Genomic DNA, 24,485 nt, shown 5'->3' with positions numbered 1-24,485 from the left:
TTACGATGATCAGAGGTCAATATAAATTGTCATAAATAAAACCTGAAAAGCTTTCCTTTCACTACATTAAAGAGTTGCTGAAACAAACTTTTCACTTTTTCATGAAACTTTAAGTTTTACTCAAATTTTATTTGGGAAAAGAAAAATAACCTAGCTTGACATGACAAGCATAAAAGATTTCAACCCAGGAGGTCACCATTTTATAATACAACAAAGTTTCAGGTGTACATAATGAAGATTTTAAAGGATACGCAGACAATATATAAAGACACATAGGAAATCTTGTAAGAGCCCAATACTTAATCACATCAGCAGAAAATAAACCAAAACAAAGACATACTTTATTTCACCTTACAAAATATAGACAACCAACCAAACTATTTATAGAAAACTGTGGAAATCATTCCTTCTAAAAACCCAGGATGAACACTAGATGTAGATTTGGACAAAATGTCATCAACTTCCCCCCATCCCCACCCTGAATTTTCCAACACATGAGAATATACACCATCAGCACAGACCATAAAATGGAAACTTCATACAGTGTTAACAATCTTTGCTATTAACTTAGCACTGTCAAGATCTTGGCCAACAAGAAGAACTTAGAAATGTAAAGACACGCAAGCAGTTGAATCCACACCTGATATTTAACACATTTACCTGCCTTCAAGTTAAATTTAAAGCAAAACATTTGTAAAGACTCCATAGAAGCAGTCCTTAATACATGATTTATTATGAAGGACTTTCTCTTCTTCTCTAAAGCTCTCCTGCTAGTAGAAATCTGTACCCCCAATTTTAATTACATCTTACTGAAAAAGTTGAAATTATAATTACATTCTGCATCAGACCTTCAATAGGTGTACTTCGATTTAGACACTGTTCCTACAGTGGGCAGACAGCAATTAAATGATTACTCACCTTGACGACTCCATCAAAGCCAGGGATCGTGTTGACCTTTGCATTCTTGGCTAACAATTTGCTTTCAATCTTGTCTCCCATAGCTTGAATAGCATGTGTGTCAGGTCCAATGAAGGTGACACCTTCTGATGCCTGCAAAGACAATGAAGACATAACTTTAGGAGACGAAAGTAAAAATCAGCTTTACACAGATATTGCTATTAATTTGTTTTTTTTCTCTTTGTGAACTGATTAATGAAACAACATTTAGAAGCCATAGTAAGCTGTTTATGTAACAACCTGGCAATATATAAGCAGCATTTCAGCCAGCTCATTAAAAATGTGTATGACCTTGTGAAACTATGTATACACACAGATTCAAAGCCCCTATAATTAGCATTTGTATAAATCAAAGCCAGGCCAAAGAAAAATAGTTGGAAGTGGAAGTACTCCAGCTTGAAAGTTAGAAATATCCCTTGAGAAAACAGAGGCTAGTTAACTCACCACTGAAATAGCCACAAGTGATTTACAAAAATATGCTTGCTAAACTGTAATGCAGTTGAAAAGTCCATTATGCATTCCTAAAACAAAACCTTGATGAAACGTCAAAATGAAAGTGCAGCTTCTTAACATATTTAAAGACCTTGAAAATAAGGTATTAAGTGAAATAACATTTCCTCAATTCTTTCAGGCAACTCTCTCTTCCAATACTAATGTGGAAATAGGTTAACATAAAATACTTTAATAGTTCAACTTTAATACTTAAACATGTAAGTAGAACACTGAACTGCATTTTTCTTCCTCCTGTTTCTTTATGCCAGCAATAGACTTCAGTGACCAAGTACACAGACATGTTTTCAAACCTCTCCAGGGTCAGTACTATATGGAGCTAAAGGCAATTCTATCAGAACTGTTTCACTCAAAGTTACTGATGTGTCAGTGACTACATGCATGTTTCAGGCAACCTAACATTTTTTGTATCATAGGAAAAAAACATCAAATGTTTCTTTTCCTATGCACAATTTTTTCTGTTTGATTTTTTTTTCCAATTCTAAGACACCTGTAAAATGTTTGAAAACCACTTGTTTCCAGCTGATAGGCAGTTTATTTAATACCAACACTAACACAGTGGCAAACATTCAATTTCTTATATCAGAATTTGTGTCTTAATACTTTGGTTTTCTGACATACACTTCTGCTGCATGTGTAATCATTGGCAGATAGTTATAGTCACTAACAATAAAACGTAATTTGCGGAGGCTTTTTGTATTTATGTGATGGTAGTATATGACCACAGAACAGACATAGAACAAATATGTTTAAGTTGGGGAACAATGTCCTCCTATTCATGACCTTGTAAGAGCTGAGCGCTCCCAATACGCTTAGGAGTCACTGTTTTCACTGTCAGCAGCTTCCTGGCAGGAAGAACGTAATAGCAGAAGCTCTGCATAGACAACTCCCTACCATCCTAGCTAACAGAGTGCTACAGATAACAGAGAAAAGAACAGACAAGTGTTATAGACGCACTAGGAAGCTCAGTGCAAAGACACTCAAACCAAACGCAGAGCGCATCAGTTCAGCTACACCAAAGGCTTGTTAGCTTCAACTTAACCAACCATCTACTCTGCTCTCATGAGACCCCACCTGGAGTACTGTTCAGCTCTGGGTCCCCCAACTCAAGAAGGACATGGACCTATTAGAGCGAGTCCAGAGGGCCATGGAGATGATCAAGGGGCTGGAGCAGCTCCCCTGGGAAGCCAGGCTGAGAGAGTTGGGGTTGTTCAGCCTGGAGAAGAGAAGGCTCCAGGGAGACTTCATAGCGGCCTTACAGTGCTTAAAGGGGGCTACAGGGAAGGTGGGGAGGGACCTTTTATAAGGGCATGTAGTGATACGACAAGGAGCAATGGCTTTAAACTGAAAGAGTCTAAGATTAGATATAAGGAAGAAATTCTTCACTATGAGGGTGTTGAGACCCTGGCACAGGTTCCCAGAGCAGCTGTGGCTGCCCCCTCCCTGGAAGGGTTCCAGGCCAGGTTGGACGGGGCTGGGAGCAACCTGGTCTAGTGGAAGGTGTCCCTTCCAACCCAAACCATTCTATGATTCTATGATCTGGGGTTTTATCTCAGCCCACCCCTTCTCTACCACAGTAGGCTTATTAGCTCATCAACTCAATAATTCTGATTTGATGAATAGCTGTCTTAAAGCTGGGAAGACTGCAGTAAGAGGGAGGAGGGGATAGGAAGACCAAACATGAGGGTGCAGAACTATTAATATAATAGTACCAAAGGATTGAACACTAAAGAAGTTCACTTTCTAAAAGAGAAGGGAAGCAAGGAGTTGATGCTTGGAACCATAGTGACCCAAAGTCTGGAGCTGACCATTTCAGAAACAACAGCAGATTACAAGCTGAAAGCTGATAGTTCATTCCCTCTTAACAAGACAGCTTCAAGTAGGTGTCTGCATACACCTGAAGGCAGGGCAGAATTCCCTTCTATCATCAGCCCATATTCCAATCTCAGAAAGCTTTGTCGAAAAGGTTCACTTACACACTTGGCAACTGCTCTCCCTCTTGCATCACTCTTAACCTGAAAATACCTTGTTTCTACAGTCTCTGCCATAACATTGGCATTTGCATCCTGATCAATGACACTTCAAACTTCGCCATGTATTGCTTCCTCTCCACATTCTCTTCTCAAAGTCTACCAACAAAAACATAGCATTTCAAGAGGTCAAGCCAGTGGATTCAAAACTTTCACTGCCCTGACAGACCATCCAAGACATTCAGTTTGCAGTCTATTTTCAATACTTTACTTTTACTCTATTTCTCTTCCTCTAACTTCCATCTGTCGGAAAATAAAAAAGCCTTCATTCAGAGTGGAGGTCACTGGAGAGGATGGGAATTACATTCATGGCATCGGGAAGCATACACCCTTCCACTAAAAGACATAAAGGGGACATCTTGTTTGACTTACTGTATCCGCTCACTGACTTGTGACATGGACTTTCAAAGCGCCCAGCTCATTCCCTGCTCCTTTCCAAGCAGGTAGTTGGATAAGAACAGAACAGTGCCATTCAGGAGAGATTCATGAACCACTTGAGAAGGAAAGCTCCAGGCCATTTCAAGAAATTAATCTGCTGCATCCAGTATATTTGTTATGTGAATCTTGTAGAGCTGTGATATTCCACGTGGATACAAACAATACAACTTATTAAAAATTAAGTACTAGGTGATATGCAGCAAATTCACATTACTCAAATGCAAATATCACTTGGTATAACCTGTACCTTAGTCTTTTTTTAAATGTGTACTTTTAGAGCCCAGACTTTACAAACCACAGTTGTCTACACACGCACCTCTTGGCTTTAACTGCTCTGAACCTTTGTACCTTACACAGAACTGCTCTTTAATTGTCAACAAGCAGCACCTTAGTACCACCAGCTACTCCCCTGTATTGTTAGTCAGTTGGGGTAGTCATCAACATTCAGTCATTTCTCAGCAACAAAATCTCAAACAGGTTATTTTAACTCAATGTGATATCACAAGATACCTGAAACCACCTAACTCGGCATGCTGCAACATCCATAAATCAAGAAGTTGTTAACAAACCAAGGGGGATCCACTGGTTTCCAGCCAACACGTCAAACCACCTCTTACACAGAAAAGGTATGCATTCTCTGACATACCTTACAACTAACTTCAGCTGAACTCACAAAAAAAAACTTTATCAGCTTAAGGCACTACTAGACAAACAGTTTCGAGTCTTGCTACAGTAATTTCAGTCCCCATCACTCAAAGATGCTTGCTCTAGCCCTCTGCCAAAGCTTCTCACCTCATCACCAGAGAAGTGCCCCAGCTTCTTCATTGCCAATACTCATATGTAATTGACTAAATTACCTGATCAAAACTATTTCCTGATACTGGAAATGCCAATAATAGACCTTAAGAAAGAATGTGGCAGTAACACCTTCAGGTCCCACTAAGATTCATCAGCACTCATCCATTAGTATCCTTAGTTTATGAAACACAAAGAAGTGGTGAAACTGCAAGAAAAGCTTCCAGTGCCTTGTGACAGTCTGCCCACAAACAGATTTGCCAGCATAGCAGTGTCGCAGTTGAGCCCAGAGGGCAACTGAGCATCATGCAGCCGCTCACTCACTCCTTCCCCTCAGGAATGGGATGGAGAAAGTACAGCAAAAGGCTCAGGAATCGAGATGAGGACAAAGAGGGGTGACTCGCCCATTATGGCTCCAGGCAAAAGACAGACTTGTTATGGAAATAAAAAGAACATGTGAGAAGTAAGAAGCAGCACTACATCTTAAAAAACACCTTCCCCCCCACCCCTCCTCATTTCTCAGGCTCAGTTTTGCTCACTATTTCTCTACTTCTTTCCCTCACAGCGGCGCAGGGAGCAGGGAATGGGGGGTGCAGTCAGTGCTGCTGTTACTTCCTCCTCAGGGGGAGGACTCCTCGTATTCTTCCCCCACTCCAGCGTGGGGCCCCTCTCAAGGGAGACAGTCATCCAAGAACTTTCTCAGACTTGAGTCCTTCCCACAAGCCACAGACCTTCCCAAGCTGCCATGGTGTGGATCCCTCCCACACGTTGCAGTCCTCTCAGAGCTGAACTACAACAGCAGGGGCTTCTTCCCACAGAAGCCCAGCCTTCTCCAAGTGCAGCTACTTGCTCCAGCATGGGCTCCTCCATAGGCTGCAGGTGGGCATCTGCTCCACCGGTGACCTCCATGGGAGGCAGGTGGGGCAACCCTCCCACCTCACCACAGGCTGCAGGGGGGCAGTCTCTGCACCAGCACAACTCTCTCCCTTCCTCCTCCTTTCTTCCACTGACCCTGGTGCTCGCAACTCTTCCTCGCAACTCCAACTCCCCCTCCCAGGTTCCCCTTCTTAAATACATTATTGCAGAGGCACAGCCACTGTCGCTAATTGGCTCGGCCCTGGCCAGAGGTGGGTCTGACTTGGAGCCGGGGGGAGCTTTGAGAAGCTTCTCACGGGGCCACTGCTGTAGTCCCTTCCCCCATTACCAAAAACCCCCACCACCTCACACACAAACCAGCACAAGCAGCAAGCACTAGAACCTCTGCTGTACATACACAAATTTACACAGTACATATCAAACAAGTTCCTCAAAAGTTCTGTTACTCCTCCACATGCTCAGCAGTGTACTCCAGCCTTGAAAACTAATTATCTGGCTGCAGGGAACATACCAAGTTTCACCATAAACATGCACCAGCATTTGCTTTAGAAACATACCTGTGATACCCACGTATCACTGCTCTATTTTGCATAGTCAAAGGCACAGACAAACAATAAAGAATATTTTATAAAAGAACAATTTCAGAATACATTCCATGCCAAGAAAGTTATTCCTTCCTTTGTCTAAGTAGCAGATATTGAAGACTCTTCCCCAACACCCCTCTATTTTTGAGAGCAGCAATAGTTGGTTTAGTTGTAACAACATAAGAATTGCAAACAGTTCATCCTTTTGCTTTTCTTTAAGCCAGACAAAAGCCTTATTTTACCCTCAGGGACTGCAGAACCCCAAATATAGCAAAAGCTAAACAATATCAAAGTAGGACAAGCAGAGGCAAGATTTGGAGAATCCATTTGGGAAGTCTGAGGTTGAACTGTACGAGATCTTCACAGTCTGTCAACCATGCCTGACTGCTCTGGCAAGAGTGGGTCAAACAGACCTATGGTAGTGTAACTCGCCATACCCCAACATTTGGAAAGGACCTGTCCATCTGACAAACTCTTGAGGACCTAAGGTAAGTGAAGAGATTGATCCTAGAAGAGGTGATTCCTTCGCACCTCCTCCTGGAAATTATGAATTCAGAGACTCACAATTACTGTATTATACAGTCAGTAGTGGATTCAGCCTCAGTGACAGCATAAGCAGAACTAAAGATAGAAAGCATGAAGGAGGGAAAACTGCATAATAAACTTTTATATACGCTAGCTCCCTTGGCAACATATACTCTTCTGTGGGCTTATGAATATGTGGCAAACCAGCCAACTCGCTGCCAGGCCTCCCAGCGCTGCAGGAAATGACTGAACAGTTCCAACCCAGTTTTAGACAAAAAAAGTGATACTAAAACTTTTCCTCTGTCTTTTACCACGTTAGTTATGGACAATTAAACACACTTTTTGGTGTCCTCATTCGAGCCAAGATATTTGAATCTGCACGTAACAGGAGCAGCTCCAACCAACAAGAAGCTATACCATGTACAAAAAAATACAGCAATTAAGAATCTTGTGTTTTCTCTTTCGAGATCATTTGGTGAGGGTATTCCTCCACTCAAAATGCACTGATGTGGCAAAACACACTCCAAATGCCCTGTTGCTTCCAGGTGCAAGAGCCCCAAGAATTATCTTACCAGACAGAAGCAGTGGCAATAACGGAGGCTTAGTGCTTGTTCGTTGCCTGGTACCTGAAATGGCTAGTTGTAAGAAAATATCTCCCATCTCTGAGAAAGAAATGGCTGAGAGAATGAAGAGATCCCAGGAGCAATTGTGGCTGCTCCACCTTACTGAAGATAAACTTTCCTAAGTAAACACAGAACCAGTTTTAAACAAGCTCATGAAATTTACAGGAGAACCCAAACAATCTGTTGCACACAGCCACTGAATCATATGTTCTCAAACTCGGAGTTAGGTATGATGTTTTCAAGCACCCAAACTCAGGGTGCTACTTATTAGAAGACAGCAACAGTAAATTCACTCAGGAGAAATGGGCTTAACCCCAGCACTGCTGGCTGGGTAGGCTCAGAGCCTGCAGTCTGTCAGGACCGACCAGAGAAGTAACTGAGCCAATCCAGTTGGCTTTTCCCCCATTCTCCCTCCTCCCTTTCCTGCAGATCCCTTTCCATAGTCTTATCTATCTCCAATTCTTTAGGGCAGGCTCTGGCACTGTTCCAATGATCTAGTTGACCAACATGGAAGAAAACGGCCTAGGTTTTTTGGGAGAAGTATTTTCCATTGCTTCCATGAGTTAAAACTAGCTGAACAGAGAAGCTTAAATGGGCATTGGAGGAAGACCACATAAGCTGCTGGAGCATGCAACTGGGAACAAGAACCTTCTTTTGGGAGAAGGCAAATCCTCAAACACTCAGGTGTGTGGGCAGCGGGGGCACTGCATGTTGTCATATCGGCCTGCTTTTGTGTTCGAGTCTGCATTTTTGTTTAAAGGTTTGTTCTAAAATAAAGCATCACTTCTGAGCAGCACTCTCTGAATGACAGAATTGCTGAAGTTTGAGCCACTGCTTAAACCAGTTCTTTGACATGTGCTGTCAAGCAGTGGAACAAGTTAGGGGCAGAAGAGAGGCAGAAGCAAGATACTTTTGCAATAATGCAACAGCAATATAGGCAAGTATGGGTAACAACTTACCACACTTACTCAAGAACTTATTGGTGAATGAGACTGTGAAGGAAGGTCCAGAGATAAGAATTCCTGTAGAAACTGTTATCATAAGTCTTCTTTTCAAAGGGGCTTTTGTCCCAACCCTCAAGTTTTCTTCACAGGAAAATCTGGAAAGGGTTTCCATGAAATACTTGCATTCAGCTGATTAATTCTTTCACTGTTGTACTGGGGAATGACTGCCTCAATTTTTCTGCCCTCTTGACACACAGTCAAGGAGGTGGATCCAGTGGGGAAGGGAAGGGGCATAAGTAGTCTGGTAATCTCAAACAGTATCAGAGTTCCAGAAAAAAATGGCATCTTCCACAGGTACAGTCTCCTATCTACAGCTCATAGCTCATCAAAAGGAAACAGACCTGTACATGCAGCTGCCTGCAGCCATGTACAAAGCAGAGCAGATAAGCAGCACGGTTCAAGGATGACTAGAATAACCAGCTGAGCTAAAAAGCCTCTAAGTCACACAGGCTAAATGCAGTGCTGAGAAGCAGAGCTGGCAGCAAAAAGAAAGTCCAACAGAGGCTTAAACAACCTAGAAAATAACCAAGCAGAACAGAAAAATCCAGTTGAAGTGACCAGATAAAACATCCAAAGACAGACAAGATTCAGGAGTCCTGCCAGAAAAACAAAGGGAAAAATGAGAGAAAGGGGGAGGAAAGGGGGAGGAAAGGGGGAGGAAAGGGGGAGGAAAGGGGGAGGAAAGGGGGAGGAAAGGGGGAGGAAAGGGGGAGGAAAGGGGGAGGAAAGGGGGAGGAAAGGGGGAGGAAAGGGGGAGGAAAGGGGGAGGAAAGGGGGAGGAAAGGGGGAGGAAAGGGGGAGGAAAGGGGGAGGAAAGGGGGAGGAAAGGGGGAGGAAAGGGGAGGAAAGGGGGAGGAAAGGGGGAGGAAAGGGGGAGGAAAGGGGGAGGAAAGGGGGAGGAAAGGGGGAGGAAAGGGGGAGGAAAGGGGGAGGAAAGGGGGAGGAAAGGGGGAGGAAAGGGGGAGGAAAGGGGGAGGAAAGGGGGAGGAAAGGGGGAGGAAAGGGGGAGGAAAGGGGGAGGAAAGGGGGAGGAAAGGGGGAGGAAAGGGGGAGGAAAGGGGGAGGAAAGGGGGAGGAAAGGGGGAGGAAAGGGGGAGGAAAGGGGGAGGAAAGGGGGAGGAAAGGGGGAGGAAAGGGGGAGGAAAGGGGGAGGAAAGGGGGAGGAAAGGGGGAGGAAAGGGGGAGGAAAGGGGGAGGAAAGGGGGAGGAAAGGGGGAGGAAAGGGGGAGGAAAGGGGGAGGAAAGGGGGAGGAAAGGGGGAGGAAAGGGGGAGGAAAGGGGGAGGAAAGGGGGAGGAAAGGGGGAGGAAAGGGGGAGGAAAGGGGGAGGAAAGGGGGAGGAAAGGGGGAGGAAAGGGGGAGGAAAGGGGGAGGAAAGGGGGAGGAAAGGGGGAGGAAAGGGGGAGGAAAGGGGGAGGAAAGGGGGAGGAAAGGGGGAGGAAAGGGGGAGGAAAGGGGGAGGAAAGGGGGAGGAAAGGGGGAGGAAAGGGGGAGGAAAGGGGGAGGAAAGGGGGAGGAAAGGGGAGGAAAGGGGGAGGAAAGGGGGAGGAAAGGGGGAGGAAAGGGGGAGGAAAGGGGAGGAAAGGGGGAGGAAAGGGGGAGGAAAGGGGGAGGAAAGGGGGAGGAAAGGGGGAGGAAAGGGGGAGGAAAGGGGGAGGAAAGGGGGAGGAAAGGGGGAGGAAAGGGGGAGGAAAGGGGGAGGAAAGGGGGAGGAAAGGGGGAGGAAAGGGGGAGGAAAGGGGGAGGAAAGGGGGAGGAAAGGGGGAGGAAAGGGGGAGGAAAGGGGGAGGAAAGGGGGAGGAAAGGGGGAGGAAAGGGGGAGGAAAGGGGGAGGAAAGGGGGAGGAAAGGGGGAGGAAAGGGGGAGGAAAGGGGGAGGAAAGGGGGAGGAAAGGGGGAGGAAAGGGGGAGGAAAGGGGGAGGAAAGGGGGAGGAAAGGGGGAGGAAAGGGGGAGGAAAGGGGGAGGAAAGGGGGAGGAAAGGGGGAGGAAAGACAGCTCAAACAATTTGGCCCTGCTGCTGCTAACCTGAAGGCTCAGAATAAAGAACATATACAGGAGTGACCAATGATAATAAGCAGAATTTTTGAAGCCAAAAGATCTTAAGAATATGTACACATTTATATACACACACAAGAGAGAGAAAAGAAAACACTTACAGGTACAGTAGCATCCCTCATTAGAACGAATATTTTTAAAATGAGCCATGCTGAAGAAAAGCAAACTACAGCCTTATGACAGAACTGCATAGCACCTCTTAAGTGAGTACAGTACATGTGATACAAGCAGATGGATAAATATACTAGACGGGGAAGGGATGTGGCATCCTACTTTTCTCTGACTACAACCTACCTTTGGCTACTGTAGTTATTTCTGAAAGTCTGGCTTTTGTTTTGTTTGAGTGTTTGGGAAGGAGATGTAGTATTACAATCACCTCGAGTTGCATTAGCAGAAGGCAGGTAGACTGTGATAGCAACTAGCCTCGAAGTAGAAGACTAATTGGCAACTGGAAAAGTGACAGAGCCCGATGCTGCTTGCTAGAGGAAGGAGGTGGTGGTGAAGAACTCTGCTGCCTAGCCCGCCAGACATCACTGATTGTTCTAAGTTCTACTTCAAAATAAAAATTTAGTTACTTGGCTCCAAAACACTGCATTTTAGAGGCCAGACCCACCACACAAGCTATGTCACCACCTGTGACACTCTACTGTGCCATTTTAGATATCTGTACTGACCATCTAAAATAGGATTACATACTGCAAGAGGAAGTGACACATTGAAAATGTTTCTTTAGTAAACGAAAAGCTAGCTAAAAAAACCTTACCTGAAATTGAACACAGCTGCACAAAGCTTGTCTCACTTCTTAAAACTGAATTTAAAGAACACTAAAGCATTTTCACAGCCACTATCTTAAGTAAGAAACAAAGATGATTGCTGGGCAGCCACACCAAAAAACTGAAGACTAGAATACACTAATTTACTTGGAAATAAACACAGACACCAGTTTCCATGTTTAACCTCTGGCATCGGGAAGGAGATGTGTTAACAAAACTTCCTTTAAGCCATTATTGTAAGAAATATTATCTAACTTATTTGATCCTGGTGTGAATCTGTTCACACTTGTCTCCAAAGTATAGCTTAAATTATGCAGAGACATGAAAATACACTAATCAGTTACCAGTACGACCAAGGGCCAAATGAAAACAGTCCATAGCCAGACCCCAAATACGCCTTCTCTAAAGCAGGCTGGGAATAGAATGCAGGAACTGCATTTATCTATATATCATATAAAGAGACTTAGGCATATTTATGGTTTGTGAAGTGTAGTATATGTATACTCAAATATTGTGAGTGAGAAGAGAGAAATCAATCTGTTTAACTATTCTAAAGCTCACCTTAAACAAAAGGCACAGTTGCAGAACCAGTATAAACACGATCTATGGCTACTTAACTGTCCCAAAAAAGTATGCACCTCAGAAAAGGTGTATGACCTCCTGCATAAACACCAGGGAGCAGCCAGAACAAATCTAGATGGTCAGCATCACCTTAAGCACAAATGCTCTAAAGAAAATAGCTTTTAAATAAACTTTGAAATTATCTCCTCTTTAATTCCACAGAACTGGTAGGTTTACAAAGTCAAAACTGTAAGAATGAGGCTAATGTGTAGATGTCTTCATTAACATACAAGTTGTGAACTCATACTATCATAGAATATATATACAAAGGGTAAACACGCTTGTACTGATTTAATTCTGCATTTTAAAATTTAATAAAAGTCTCATTAGCCATCATTTCATAGTGCACATTATACTTTTATACTTCTAAGTGGAAAAAAATGGTATTCAGCTTCTAGGTCATATCTTTGAAAGCAAAAACCAGCACAGAAGCAGCTTCTTCCAAGGAGTCAAAGCCGTAAGACACTGAGAAGAACAAGAAATACTTCTGAGGCTCTATACTTACAATTTGGATCTGATCACCAAGCTCAAGTTTTACCTGATAATTTCACTTTGAAACAGTTTAAACCTTTAGATGGTCTACATATTATTTTATGTCTTTGTCCGGAACCCAAATGCATTGAGTTACACAATTTTCAGAAGCATTTCTCAAATACAAGCTATAAAACTTGAACATATAGTAGTTTGTACAACATGCCACTGTCAATGATGAATTGCCTCATCACCTATAAAACGTTCCTCCCACACACACACCACCCAACGAACAGGCACAGGAACTTAGCCCTGCTGTGTTGCAAAAAGTTTGAGTATTCGACTATATGGGTAGTAATGAATACCCAGAAAATTTAGAGAGAAACAAAACGAAACTTAAGAATTTTCCCTGGATGGTTTCCATATTGCTTTTCTTCACTTCATGGCATTGAAACCACCCTTGATTTTTACATGATAAAAGAAATCTGTGGAACTAATCCTAGAAACCTCTTTCTGTTTCCTTGCTTAACACCTCCAGGCGACAGAAAAGACAAAATGCTTCATTTGCATCCTTAAACATTAGAAACTTCGAATGAGCCTTTTCAGCTGCAAATGTTATTGCATCTACATTTCCAGAAGAGAAAGAAGGTTAAACAGCCTACTCAGGTTTATGTTAACTCATCTCTTTTTAGCACCATGAGCAGCACAAAGAGCAGAGAATGTGGAAGCTTAACAGCCCAACCTCTTTCTTCATTACGTTCAATTAGATCCTGGAAATGGATATAGCTGCTGATTACACCAAGATAAAGAGAAGAAATCAGGTATGCACAAAGGAAATGGCAAACACTAACAAGTGTAATCTCAGTCTTCCCAATCATCTAGCCTCACGAAGACCATTTCATTTTTCATGCAACACAAAAAAGTTCTATCAGTAGCATGACCACACAAGATTTTGCCTGATGTAAAAAGCAGCATTTGTTTAATCATTAATACAAGATCTTGGTTTAAAATGTAATGCGCCAGTGTTTCACAAAGCCATCCTGAACGTGTTAGTAAGGTAAGAAAGATTCCTTGCCTGATGTACTACATAGTATTCCATCTTATCAAATGAAGAATAAATTTAAGCCACAGCCAAATAGCCAAACAACACTATTAAGCTACTTTATTTTAGAATACAACTAAGTAAAATTTATTCTTCATGAGTACTAGATCTCCTAACTGACTTTTTTTCCTTAATTAGGATTCAACCTACAGGGTATTTTTAATTTGTTTGGAGTGAAAAAAAGCACTTGGAATTACTGTACTGAATTCAGTAGAGAAAGTTAGCAGCACTTTATTTCCTAGGCCATTTGGCTTTCACTCTGGAAAAAAAGTCTTCAGATTGGCAGAGAACACTCAATGAGATGTTTAACACAAAATATACATTACTCTAAATGAAAACCAGGCACTCATGGAGAAAAATCAGGACAGAACGATGAGAAGGAGAAACAGGGGAGCATCCATCTAGCCAAACCGGTACCTCACATCACCAAGGACCCAAGTTTATGATATATACAAAATTTTCCATATCAAACTACCAAACTGAGAGTTCAGCAGGGAGGACAAATGGAATAACAAACAGTTCAAATACCTGAATGTGAGAGCAGATTAAGAAAGTGCATGAGCACAAAATATTCTTTTATACAGCCATACTAATCCTCCTGTTCTGATGATGCAAATGAATACAGAACACAAGCTTACAGCCTGATTAGTAAGTGCATTTTGCAATGCCTTAACTTGTGGGTTTTTGGTGATGGGTCTGGGGTTGGTTTGGGTTTCTTTGGGTTTTTGTGGGGTTTTTTTTGGTTGTCTTTTTGGGGGCAGATGGTGGGAAGGGGAAAGACATGAGAGTACATTTAGAGGTCAACAAATAATGAAAAATTATCACTGAGTCATTGAGATGTTACACTGAGCTTGTAGTCAACGGGTATTGATTTTATGCCTGCAAAAAAAAACCTTAATAATAAGTCAGAATCTGGAGAGAAAAAAAATCACATTGGAAAAAAATCTGTCTGATATTTTTCCAAACATTCTACAATGCACTTACAATTAGGTGACCATCAATATATTTATATTGCATATTCAGAAACAAAATTAAAACTTAAGACGACTGTCCAAGCTCACACCACCTCGAATTTACTGATGAGTTAAGTATCAGGAACTCTACTATTGATAGGAAGATAAGTGACCCTAGAATCATCCCTAATAACCACTCTGCATATTGAGAAACAGAGTTGAGCAAAGCACATGACTACATTGAAAAGCGTCATTTCTCAAACACTGTAAAAGACAAAGACACTGAATAAGCAACACTTCATAAAAACAAGACTGTAAAGCCCATTGCCCTGACCAAATTCTAACACGGATAACTCCATCCTACCCACCTACAGCTCCCTCTTCTCAGCTGGCTGGTATAGTATAGGATCCTCCCTGTCCTCACATGAAGACTACTAATTTACCTCCTGCCAAATAGCTGCCACTGTTGATATCAAGACAAGGTAGTATTTCTTCAGCAGATGTAGCCATCCTCAAACATTTGATAAAGACTGCTTTGAAGGCCTTCAGAAAGAGTTTATAAAGATGCCAGAAACTACACTACAAGATACAGAGCAGACTAGTGAGTTCACTTAAGAAAGCTGGAAGTGTCTGCATCTTGTTAGTAAACTGGAGTTATTTTCCCACAAGAGAGCCATTAAACAGCACTAGATTTAATCTGCCATTCAAAAAACAACATCATATGATAAATAGGCATATTTATTCAAAAACAAATCTCAATCTGCCAATCACATTAATAAACATTAGTTAAGAGCTAAACAAGCAGTAAATCAATCATATCAGCAACAAAACAGTGCATGTGCACATGTTTGTTTGGGTTGGTTTGTGGTTTAGTTTGTTAATCCCCCAAAACCAAGTTTAATTCACTGAATCAACACACTGTCTTCTATCAAAGTCAGCATATACTGACCCTACAGTTACTAAAAAAGCAAAACCCACACACGTAAAGGAAAGATAGGACTGGGGCAACAGTTGCTCAAGATTAACGACATTATAAAGCCCCAAGGACATGATGCTGTGCCATAGGCTACAGTAAACTGTCACAGAGTAGTGACCCAAAACGACAGTACCCTCACCCACGGTCTCAATTCCTCCTGCCTCTTGTATGGCAAGCAGCATCCATGCAGCTACACAGCCATCAATTCAGAAACCAAATTGTCTACAAACAGCTAAAGAGGAAAGGGGTGCTTAGAGGATTCTGAGGGACAGTCGCTAGAAGAGACAGCAGCAGTCATGACAACTGTCAACAAATGGACTGTCACCAGACATGTAACAGGGTAAACAGGGGAAAACATGCACAAAAGGGATAGGCAAGACTGAACAAGGCAGGATGACTGAAAATTAGATTTGTGGCCAGAGATGCCTGTGGCAGAGTCACTAACAGGCAAAAACAGGGGGTTACAGAGGTACTGCCATGGCAGTTGTGATGAACTGACACATGAGATGGCTGCAATCTATAATGGCAAGGGATACTGGAAGAAGGTGGTCAAACACAGGAGTGGGTAGCCCACAGAGGCTGTGGAGTCTCCATCCTTGGAGATATTCCAAACCCAACTGGATATGGCCCTAAGCAACCTGTTGCACTTGATAATGCTTTGAGAGGGGGACTAGGTCTCCAGAGATCACCTGCAAACTCATTCTTCACTGAAAGACAGAGAGTAGATATCAGGAAGATTATCATCTCTGGCCAGGTGAGGAGAGCTACAGAAACCTACAGTATAGAGAACTTAGCACAATCCTTGTTAAAAAGCAAGATACGACCCTCTTAGATTGCTTGAGGTAAAGAGATACTAAATCTCACAACATTAATTTCTTTTAAGAGAAAGCAGAGCCTCGTCATAATCTTTCTTCTCTAATGGCCAGTGGTACTGATGTCTCTAGCCATTTATTTCTACATCTGTACTAAAATACGCTGCTGCTTTAGTTTTGCAGACAGAAGTGATACCCATTAGATCAATGAAATAATTGTTTTAAAACAAACAAACAAACAAAAAAAAACATCCAAAGGCTCCCATCTCTGAAAGACAAGCTCATCTAATTCTATCACGAGGTCATCACAAGACACAGCACAGTGCTGGGAAGACACAGATGGGGGCAAAGCAGGGACAAGAGGGAACTCCCTACACCAGCACTGCTATGGAAGTACCTGGGAAAAGCAGCTACGGTCTGAGGGAGGGAGGATGGTGAAGTAGTATTTCTGTGATGCCCTCTCATCAACTGAGCAAGCACCAGTGTACGTATGGGATAATGATGTCAGACACCACCATAGTAAGAGATACCACTTCACAGAATTCTGTTAAGCACTACTGTCTTCTCTCCTTCACTACTTATTTGTAAAAGGATGCATGTAGTAGTATTACTAACAGAAGATGTTCTTATTTAAATCTTACACGCAGTTCCTTGCAGAAAACTGTGGACTAATTACCTTGTAACGAAAGATAACTAGCTCTTACAGCTACCCACTGAGAGAAGTCCAATACATTGCATTTAAGTAAATGAAAAATTCATTGATTTTTTTTTTCCTTCAGAAAGTGTTCTAAGAAAATTGAGGTTTTTTTCTGTATGTTCCAATAGCTAACACACACAGCTCTCCCTCCGATTTCTATTTACACTCAACTTACATGAAGTTTACATTAGATATTATGGGCAGAGATGTGTGTGATTGTGTTGTCCTCTTAAATGTGGATGATCAAATAAAATTACGGAAAAAGGCTCAGGTGCTTTTGTAGCCAAACTTAACAGAAAAATATTACTCCTAATGTTATTATCTTTCAATAGAGACTTGTATATACAAATTTGGATTTTCCACCAAGCCCTGGTCTTACTTACTCGCACGTATTTTTGCATGAATCAAACAAGCAGATTTGTCCCTTTGCCTTCAGTTTAAAAATGAAGAACTACATACAATCATAAACATCACTATATATTACAGAAGTTTCAAACTATTTTAAAAGTAGTTGTGTATTATATTTCTTGGCTAGCATGGGGAAATATAACAGTGGCATTGGGCATATTTAAACCTACTGAACAAAATGTAATGAACTATCAGGATTACAGCATTCTACTACAGCTTTGGGATAACAACCTCTCACTATCTTAGTGTCATAAGTAAAACAAGTCAATAATACGTATCAATATGTAGTACTAGATAATTTATAGGCACTTACAATGACACAATCCATAAGATCCCCTTGCTCCCTATGAACCACAACCCTTCTGAGCTCAGGATAATGTACTATGATAAAAGTATGAAACATGTATTCCTGAATACCACCTGCTCTGGATCTGAAAGATAAATTGTGTCTGGTGGCTAAGGGCAGAACAGCTTTATGGAACATACACAGTCAAGTTCCTCCCTCCCCCTCCCAGCAGATGGGACTGAGAGTTGGACAGTCTGGCTTCACTTCTGCTATAAAGTAATTAGACAAACAAATCTGGATCCTGTAAATAAGCATGTGCTTGAAATTAAGCATGCTTAAACAGTTGCAGGATCAGGACCTAAATTTCAAAATTTTAGCCTATAGAGGAAATCAGCTTATTAAATGATGGCAATCTTTCTGAGAAGTTGACATTTCTTTCTTTTCAAAGGTCCCCACAGAAATGGAGACAGCAAGGCAGCGAGAGAAACTTGGGTAAGCAGAAACTGGCCAACTATCCAATTTTTTGGTGGGTTTTTTTGCTTTGCTTTTTTAATGCAAACTGATGTCTCAGGAGTGCTTGAGATGGTAAATAAGACCACAGTAGCCTGGAAAACTTCTTCTATTTTAGTACCGCAGCTAAGTTATATGAAAATGGTGAAATGCAACAAATTCTTTAAATCCAACCTGTAACTTATCCACTGGGCCAGATTTACTCTGAAATTCGTAGCCAACCGGATTTTCACTCAATGTTAAAAAATTATGTGTAACTAGATGATGTTCCTCAAAGCTACAGAAAAAAAAATCCTTAAAATTAAAGGCAGAACATACTCTGAGATATTACCAGTGAAAAAGCAACCCTATGTATATAAAAAAGGCTACATTGAAAGAAAGTAGTAACTTTGTAACTGTATCTGGCCTATCAAATACACCAAAAAAGTTTCCTAGCCTGCTTTTTCATACCCATCAACACTGCATAGGACATCTGTAGTGGACACATCCTGGATTGAAACAAACTGCTTTAAATATACCTTGTCAGAACCTGCCACCTTGCTCACCACCTGCCTCCCGCACCCAAGAAGAGAGGCAACAAGACAAGGAGAGACAACAACATTTCGTAACGGAGAACTGCATCACAGCGCAAATGCACACCGGGAACAAATGCAGGATGCCAGAGCAACTGTACCCCCAACACGCTGTAACTCCTGAAAGACCAATTTTACAGTCGCAAAGTCACTTCAGCCTCCTTGTGGTCACCTACTACCAACTTAACAGGTAGCAGCAAGAGGCTTGATCTGATGGGCTCAGCCAGGGAGGGAATGAATAGGAAATTTAATTGCCAATGGCTAGAAGTGCTGTACCACGATAACTAAGTCGATCTAGTGCACATTCTGCCAGACAGAAGAGTGGGGTCTTGATCTCTAGGCTTTTAATTTTTCACAGCTAGTCCACTGCATTCTGCTGGTGCTATCGCTAACTTCTCTTTCTGGATTACTTTTAAGCTTGCTCTAGATGGCCTACAGGTAAATAGTAGTCCCAGCTGAAGGGAGAGGGCAGGAACATGGGACCGAGTCCCACAATCTCCTCACAACAGCAGGTAACCTTTAGCTGATGGGGATTGTGAAACTGGCTCCCGTTCCTTGCTTTGCAGGAGCAACCTGGGCACCACTGGCAGCATGATCTACAGCAGTACTTGAAACATTCACTCTGGAGTTCCAGGAGGAAAGGCTAGAACAGAAAGGAATTTGCCCTGCAAGCTCTGTATCATCTCCTTAAACAGTAACTGGTCCCATCATTGAACTCTCTAGAATGATTAACAGTGTCTTGCTAATCACCTGTTAAAAGAAAGATCTTTTCCCAGTTCCCAAACAACGACACCTCTCATCAGGTGAACAGCAGGAAGAACCTGCTCCAAATTAGAGATTTTGACAAGCTTCAAAGCTACTACTGAAAAACATTTCCGCACCAGCAGAACTCCTTGCCCAAACCTCATCCTTAAGGCACTACCCAAATCTTCACTGAAACTTGGCGCACAAAAAACCTTGAATGGAAGCAAAGTAAGCACGACCTTCTGAATGTAAAGGATTAGCTTAGCAAAGTTTTAAAACAAGTAAGAATCACCACTTCTAGTGGGAAATACTTGGCTATTTTAAATATAGTGCCATGATAATCTCTCTGCATTATTCTAATGTAGGAGTTCATTAACTGCTTAGAGGCAAATTACATTTATTCCTCCCTTATGACAAAATTTCAGTCTGTGTATATTTTTGAAAAAAAAAAAAAAACAAACCAAAAAACACTATCTGAAGAGTGTATTTATTAGCATCTCTGTGTAAAACTGATGCTCATAATCTCTCCAACAAATTAGAAATTCAAAACCAAAAATCAAAACTAAATGAATACAGACAAGAGAGCTAGAGATACCAGCTATGGGAAAAAAAAAAAAAAAAAAAAAAAAAAAAAAAATCTGACAGAAGATACTCAAGATACTCACAGAAAACAGCTTATGAATTAGAGGTGGTGCTCAAGATGGACATTCTTTTGAAAGAACGAACAAAGAGCCTGGTTCCCAAGATTTTCAATACAGGAAAGAAATGTAAAAATAAGGAATTAATTAACTCATGTCTGGAATAAATAATCTTTTTCACTCTGAACATAAATACATTTCAAAAGAATTCAAAAATATTATGTATAGGAAGGGGAAGTTCCAAAAATGCAGAAACCAGGACCCATACTGTCTGTCACTCTTTCTCAGGCAACTCTGCTAATTTTAAGGACTGCAGTCCAGATGCCAGGTCCCTAATCCTGTCGGTTTTTATGAATTAATATCAAGAGCTTATCCTTTAAGAAAACAAAATAATAGCTACATTAAGTAGTCTCTTAAGCTTATATTGCATCATAAATATTTAACTATTTCAAGTCAGAAAGTTCTTGCCCTTTGTTGTTCACATTTTAAACAAGATTTCTGCTGAAACATAAATGAAGTGTATGAGACTCTTCCCTCTAGAGAATCATGACAATTAACTTAGAAAAGAAGAGAGACAAATGCCTATATCTTTGAATACTACTTCGCCTGACCACAAGGACCACTTGTATTTCTCCATTTTCAAAAGAATGGTGGAGGTTGAGATTTTTTTGTGGGTACAGGGATTAAGGTTTCCCCATTTAGAGCCCCAGGCTTTTTTTCCCCATTTATTTTTAGCTTACTCCTTTTTATTTTCCTTCAGGTTCTAACAGAATTGGAAGGAAAGGAAAAACGCATAAACCAGCTTTTCATTACACATGTGCATATGACATCTAGCACAATGGGGATTTAGTGAGCATAATTAGGTTCTTTGGATTCTGCTCTAATACAGATAAAGTCAACAGACATTAGTGATACTGTAATATAATTACATTTACTATACTCCGCAATATCCACCATTAACACTTAAAATAAGAAACACAGAGTGTCGTTTAAGTGTTCAACAATTAAAAATGTGATTGATGTTACAATCTCGTAGTTTCTACCCTTGCTCTTTCAAGCAAATTTTTGTTCAGCTCCAGGACTATGTTTTCACTGCTATTTATTCTTCAGCATTACATCCGAAAACACGTACAGCAATCTTTATGCACAGAGCAAATCTCTTCATTGTAGATGTATGAATGGTTCATACAAGAGCTCTTGCTGTTTACAAAATCAGAACATCATTCACTCTATAGATCTCAAGTTTTTCTTCCAATGTATTGTATTTCAACCAGTGTATGTAAGTATACTTATTTTTATAGGTCTTTTGCACTTCTGTCTTATGATGATTCTCTCATTAGTCCATTTATCACACTTTTTCATCAAACTCAACACATCAGTGAAAGGACAGCTTCTGTTTTACTCGCCCATATGGAACTCCAATACCACAATAAATCTGGAGTCCATGGTTTTAATCTCTGAAGAAAAATTTTACAATGTGTAATATATTAAATATTTTTCTCTTTGTCTGAATACATACAATCATGTGTACATATTATGGTACACCTTTGTAATCAGTAGAGGAATATACATCTCTCCACACATACTTTCTAATAGCCAGTTTACGTTTTAAAGACATGGAGTTATTTAGACCCTTAATTAAGATCCTTAACTATTGTACAGAAACAACATTATTATCCAGCAAACACCAGCTGCCTTAGTAATGGAAAATTACAGTATATAAACAGCTCAAACCTTTTTTTTAAAAAAAAAAAAAAAATCATTGCAACACATTTGAGTAATTTCAAAAACCCATGAAGATTCATGCTGTATCCTTGTTTTAAAAAAAAGTGTCTCCATTATTGGCTATTACTACGCAGATAATGTAGATGAATGCTGAATTCCTTTAAAGTACACAATTCAGAAGATCAACAAGATATACCAACCACTTGATGCCTAACAGCATTTCCTTTCCTGCCTACTGAAGAAAATCTGAGTTATTTGCCATTCTTTAAAAAAATAACTGCTCCAAAGTCCACCTCAAAGTCATCATCCCAGAGCTTTGTGACATTTTTAAGACTCACGTTCACATTTCTGTAGTTTGCAAATGTACAACATAACTGATCAATCTCAGTTTTGGCTTAACTAACGTAAAACTACTACATTAAAATGATACCTGTAGTTTTGACTGTCATCTTCAGAATATGGTCCAATGTGCATGTGAAACTTCAGGCTGTAAGACAGTAAACAAAGGCCAAACTCCAGCTATTTTCTTATTTATGGGAATACAAGATCAAAACACATATCTTAGAATCAGATAGGAGAGTAAAAAAAAGTTAATTTAAACTCTTAATAGTAACATTAATTATTTTACTTGACTCATTTTAACAATGGCATTCATCTACCACAGGAACATGGGCTACAAAGTTTTATTTATCCATGCTGAAAATCTAATTATTATCTAGCTTTTTCTATTGCCAAGTTCAATCTCTGTTTCAGCTCCTCTAACTTATCCCTGTAGTAGCTTTTCTGTCCAAATATTTTAGGACAGTTTGTTATTCCTAAGATGGAATTCAATCATCAAATTTTATTGCACTTTAACAGAGCAAGATACAAACATGTTACGCTAGAAACTCCTTAAAAGGGAATAGTATTCCATTATTCAAAAAGGCTGGTTTCTCTTGTTACTTTTTAGATGCGGTTGTGATGACTCAATTTTTGTAGTATTGTGTACCAACACTGATATGCCATTACATGTCATTGAGAATACCTGGCACTACAAATATTTCATTCATGGAGTCACACATTCAGTAGGAAACCATTCCTGCATTGAATGATAATGCAGACTTTACAGAAGTTAGCTGGACTGGAATCTTAACACACAGACAAGAACTTTTGGGATGCCTGACTGACTGTATGGTTTTTCCCTACTCTTCTGCTGTTCTTTACCTGGGTTTAAATTTTGGCCACAAATTTCCTAGTCTCCACTGCCGTGGAACATCAACTATGAAAACAGATTTGGGTATTTCTCCTAAATCAGACAGTAGTCAGAAACTGGAAACAAAATCCGGAACACAGACCTATGGGAGAGAGGGGAAGATAACATTGGGCATTAACTGCAAGAAGAAGAATGCCTGATGTTGAAATCCTTACGAATAACACTATTTTCCACAAAACTGTGGTACAATGCTGAACAATTCAAAGCGGTATAGACCAGTTCACACATGAACATACTGCAGACGTTTTATCCTTACCACTTCAATTTTAGGCTGTAATTGAAAATTCAAATTGCAAATTCAAAGAAAATTTGTTCTGTATTTTTCCAGCACTTGGAGCTAAAACAATAACCTGAATTATATTCAAAACATAGTAAGCAATTATGTCGTAACACCACTTCCACGGATACAATAAATGTATTCAAGTCCTTAAGCTGTCCCTTATGGATTTTTTTTTGTGCTGTGAAGTATGCAGTGTGTCTGATTTTTATCTTTCATTTTTTAAACAAAAGCAAATGTTTTAGCACTAAGTATTTGACATTAGAAGAACTGATACTGCACTTAACACATTTAAGTTACATTAAAGAGGAAAAGCACTCACAAAAGCAACAGGCAAATCACCAGAAATAAGAAGAGCAAAAACTCTCTAGGTAACCAAATACAAATTTATTTTCAAGAGAATCTTTAGCTTCTTGCCGTGGGAGCTGTTTGAACCTCCTATCCCTTTAATTGTTGAGGCTACTTAAGAAATTCTATGTCAGTGAGGACCAACACTGAAATACAACTATAGTAGTCCACTTTCAAAATTCTTGAAAACCCATTTAAGGATATCAGTAGGGGGTAAATTAAAGCTGTATGCATTAGGAAGCTAATAATTTGAAAAATGTAAAGGGGCAATGAACCCTGAAGTTATCAAGCACTGAAATGACTAGAAAAGTGTTTTGTATAGTTGGAAGTAACTAAATACAAAAAAAAGCTGTTGTAAAAAAGTACAACTGTAATCTACTACACAACCTAACACAATATTAACATCTGAAGTATAACAAAATCTTGTAGATAAAACATTAATTTCTTATCATACACACTTCTTGGTATAAGTATAGTGAAGAGGCAGAGCTAGCACATATCACAGCAGAACTCAGTGTCCTTTATCCACTCTTTGTAAACACTGTTAATTGAATATACTTTTGTCAAATTCTAAATCTTATTGGACTCAAGACTTCCACTCCAAGCATTTCTTGCACAAGAACTTCTCTAAGCGTCTGTCAAAGGCTAGAACTTACAGTGAACAAAATTAAGGGAAAGAACAGCTGTAACACTGCTTAAATTGTTATTTAAGATGAGGTGAAAACGAGTTTCATACAGAAGCTGGAGGACTGGAATCAAAAACTCTGAAATCAGAACAGAAGCCATGCTGTATCATGGTAAGTATGATATATCATCAATAACACCTTTATCAGTCTCATTAAAAAGTTACCCACATTTCAGTTCATAACCCACTGAAAGCCTCAATTTGCACAACCTTCTAGGGAACTTTGGAGTCCAGCTGT

The 24,485-nt window shown here is 40.5% G+C and overlaps 1 protein-coding gene across 2 annotated transcripts in view; it reads right to left on the bottom strand.

The window, feature by feature from the left end:
* PCCA (propionyl-CoA carboxylase subunit alpha) overlaps positions 1-24,485 on the bottom strand; it is a 304,978-nt gene that overhangs the window by 216,374 nt on the left and 64,119 nt on the right. For both annotated transcript variants that reach the window (XM_042805848.1, XM_042805846.1), the window contains one exon: positions 919-1,050. In XM_042805848.1, the coding sequence (XP_042661782.1) occupies positions 919-1,050 (132 nt within the window). The remainder of the gene's footprint in view (positions 1-918; positions 1,051-24,485) is intronic.

Source organism: Tyto alba, unplaced genomic scaffold, assembly GCF_018691265.1.
Source record: "Tyto alba isolate M040663 unplaced genomic scaffold, T.alba_DEE_v4.0 Super-Scaffold_45, whole genome shotgun sequence".
Lineage (NCBI taxonomy): Eukaryota > Metazoa > Chordata > Aves > Strigiformes > Tytonidae > Tyto > Tyto alba.
Note: the sequence above shows the minus strand (reverse complement) of the source record. Positions and strands in the feature narration are given on the sequence as shown.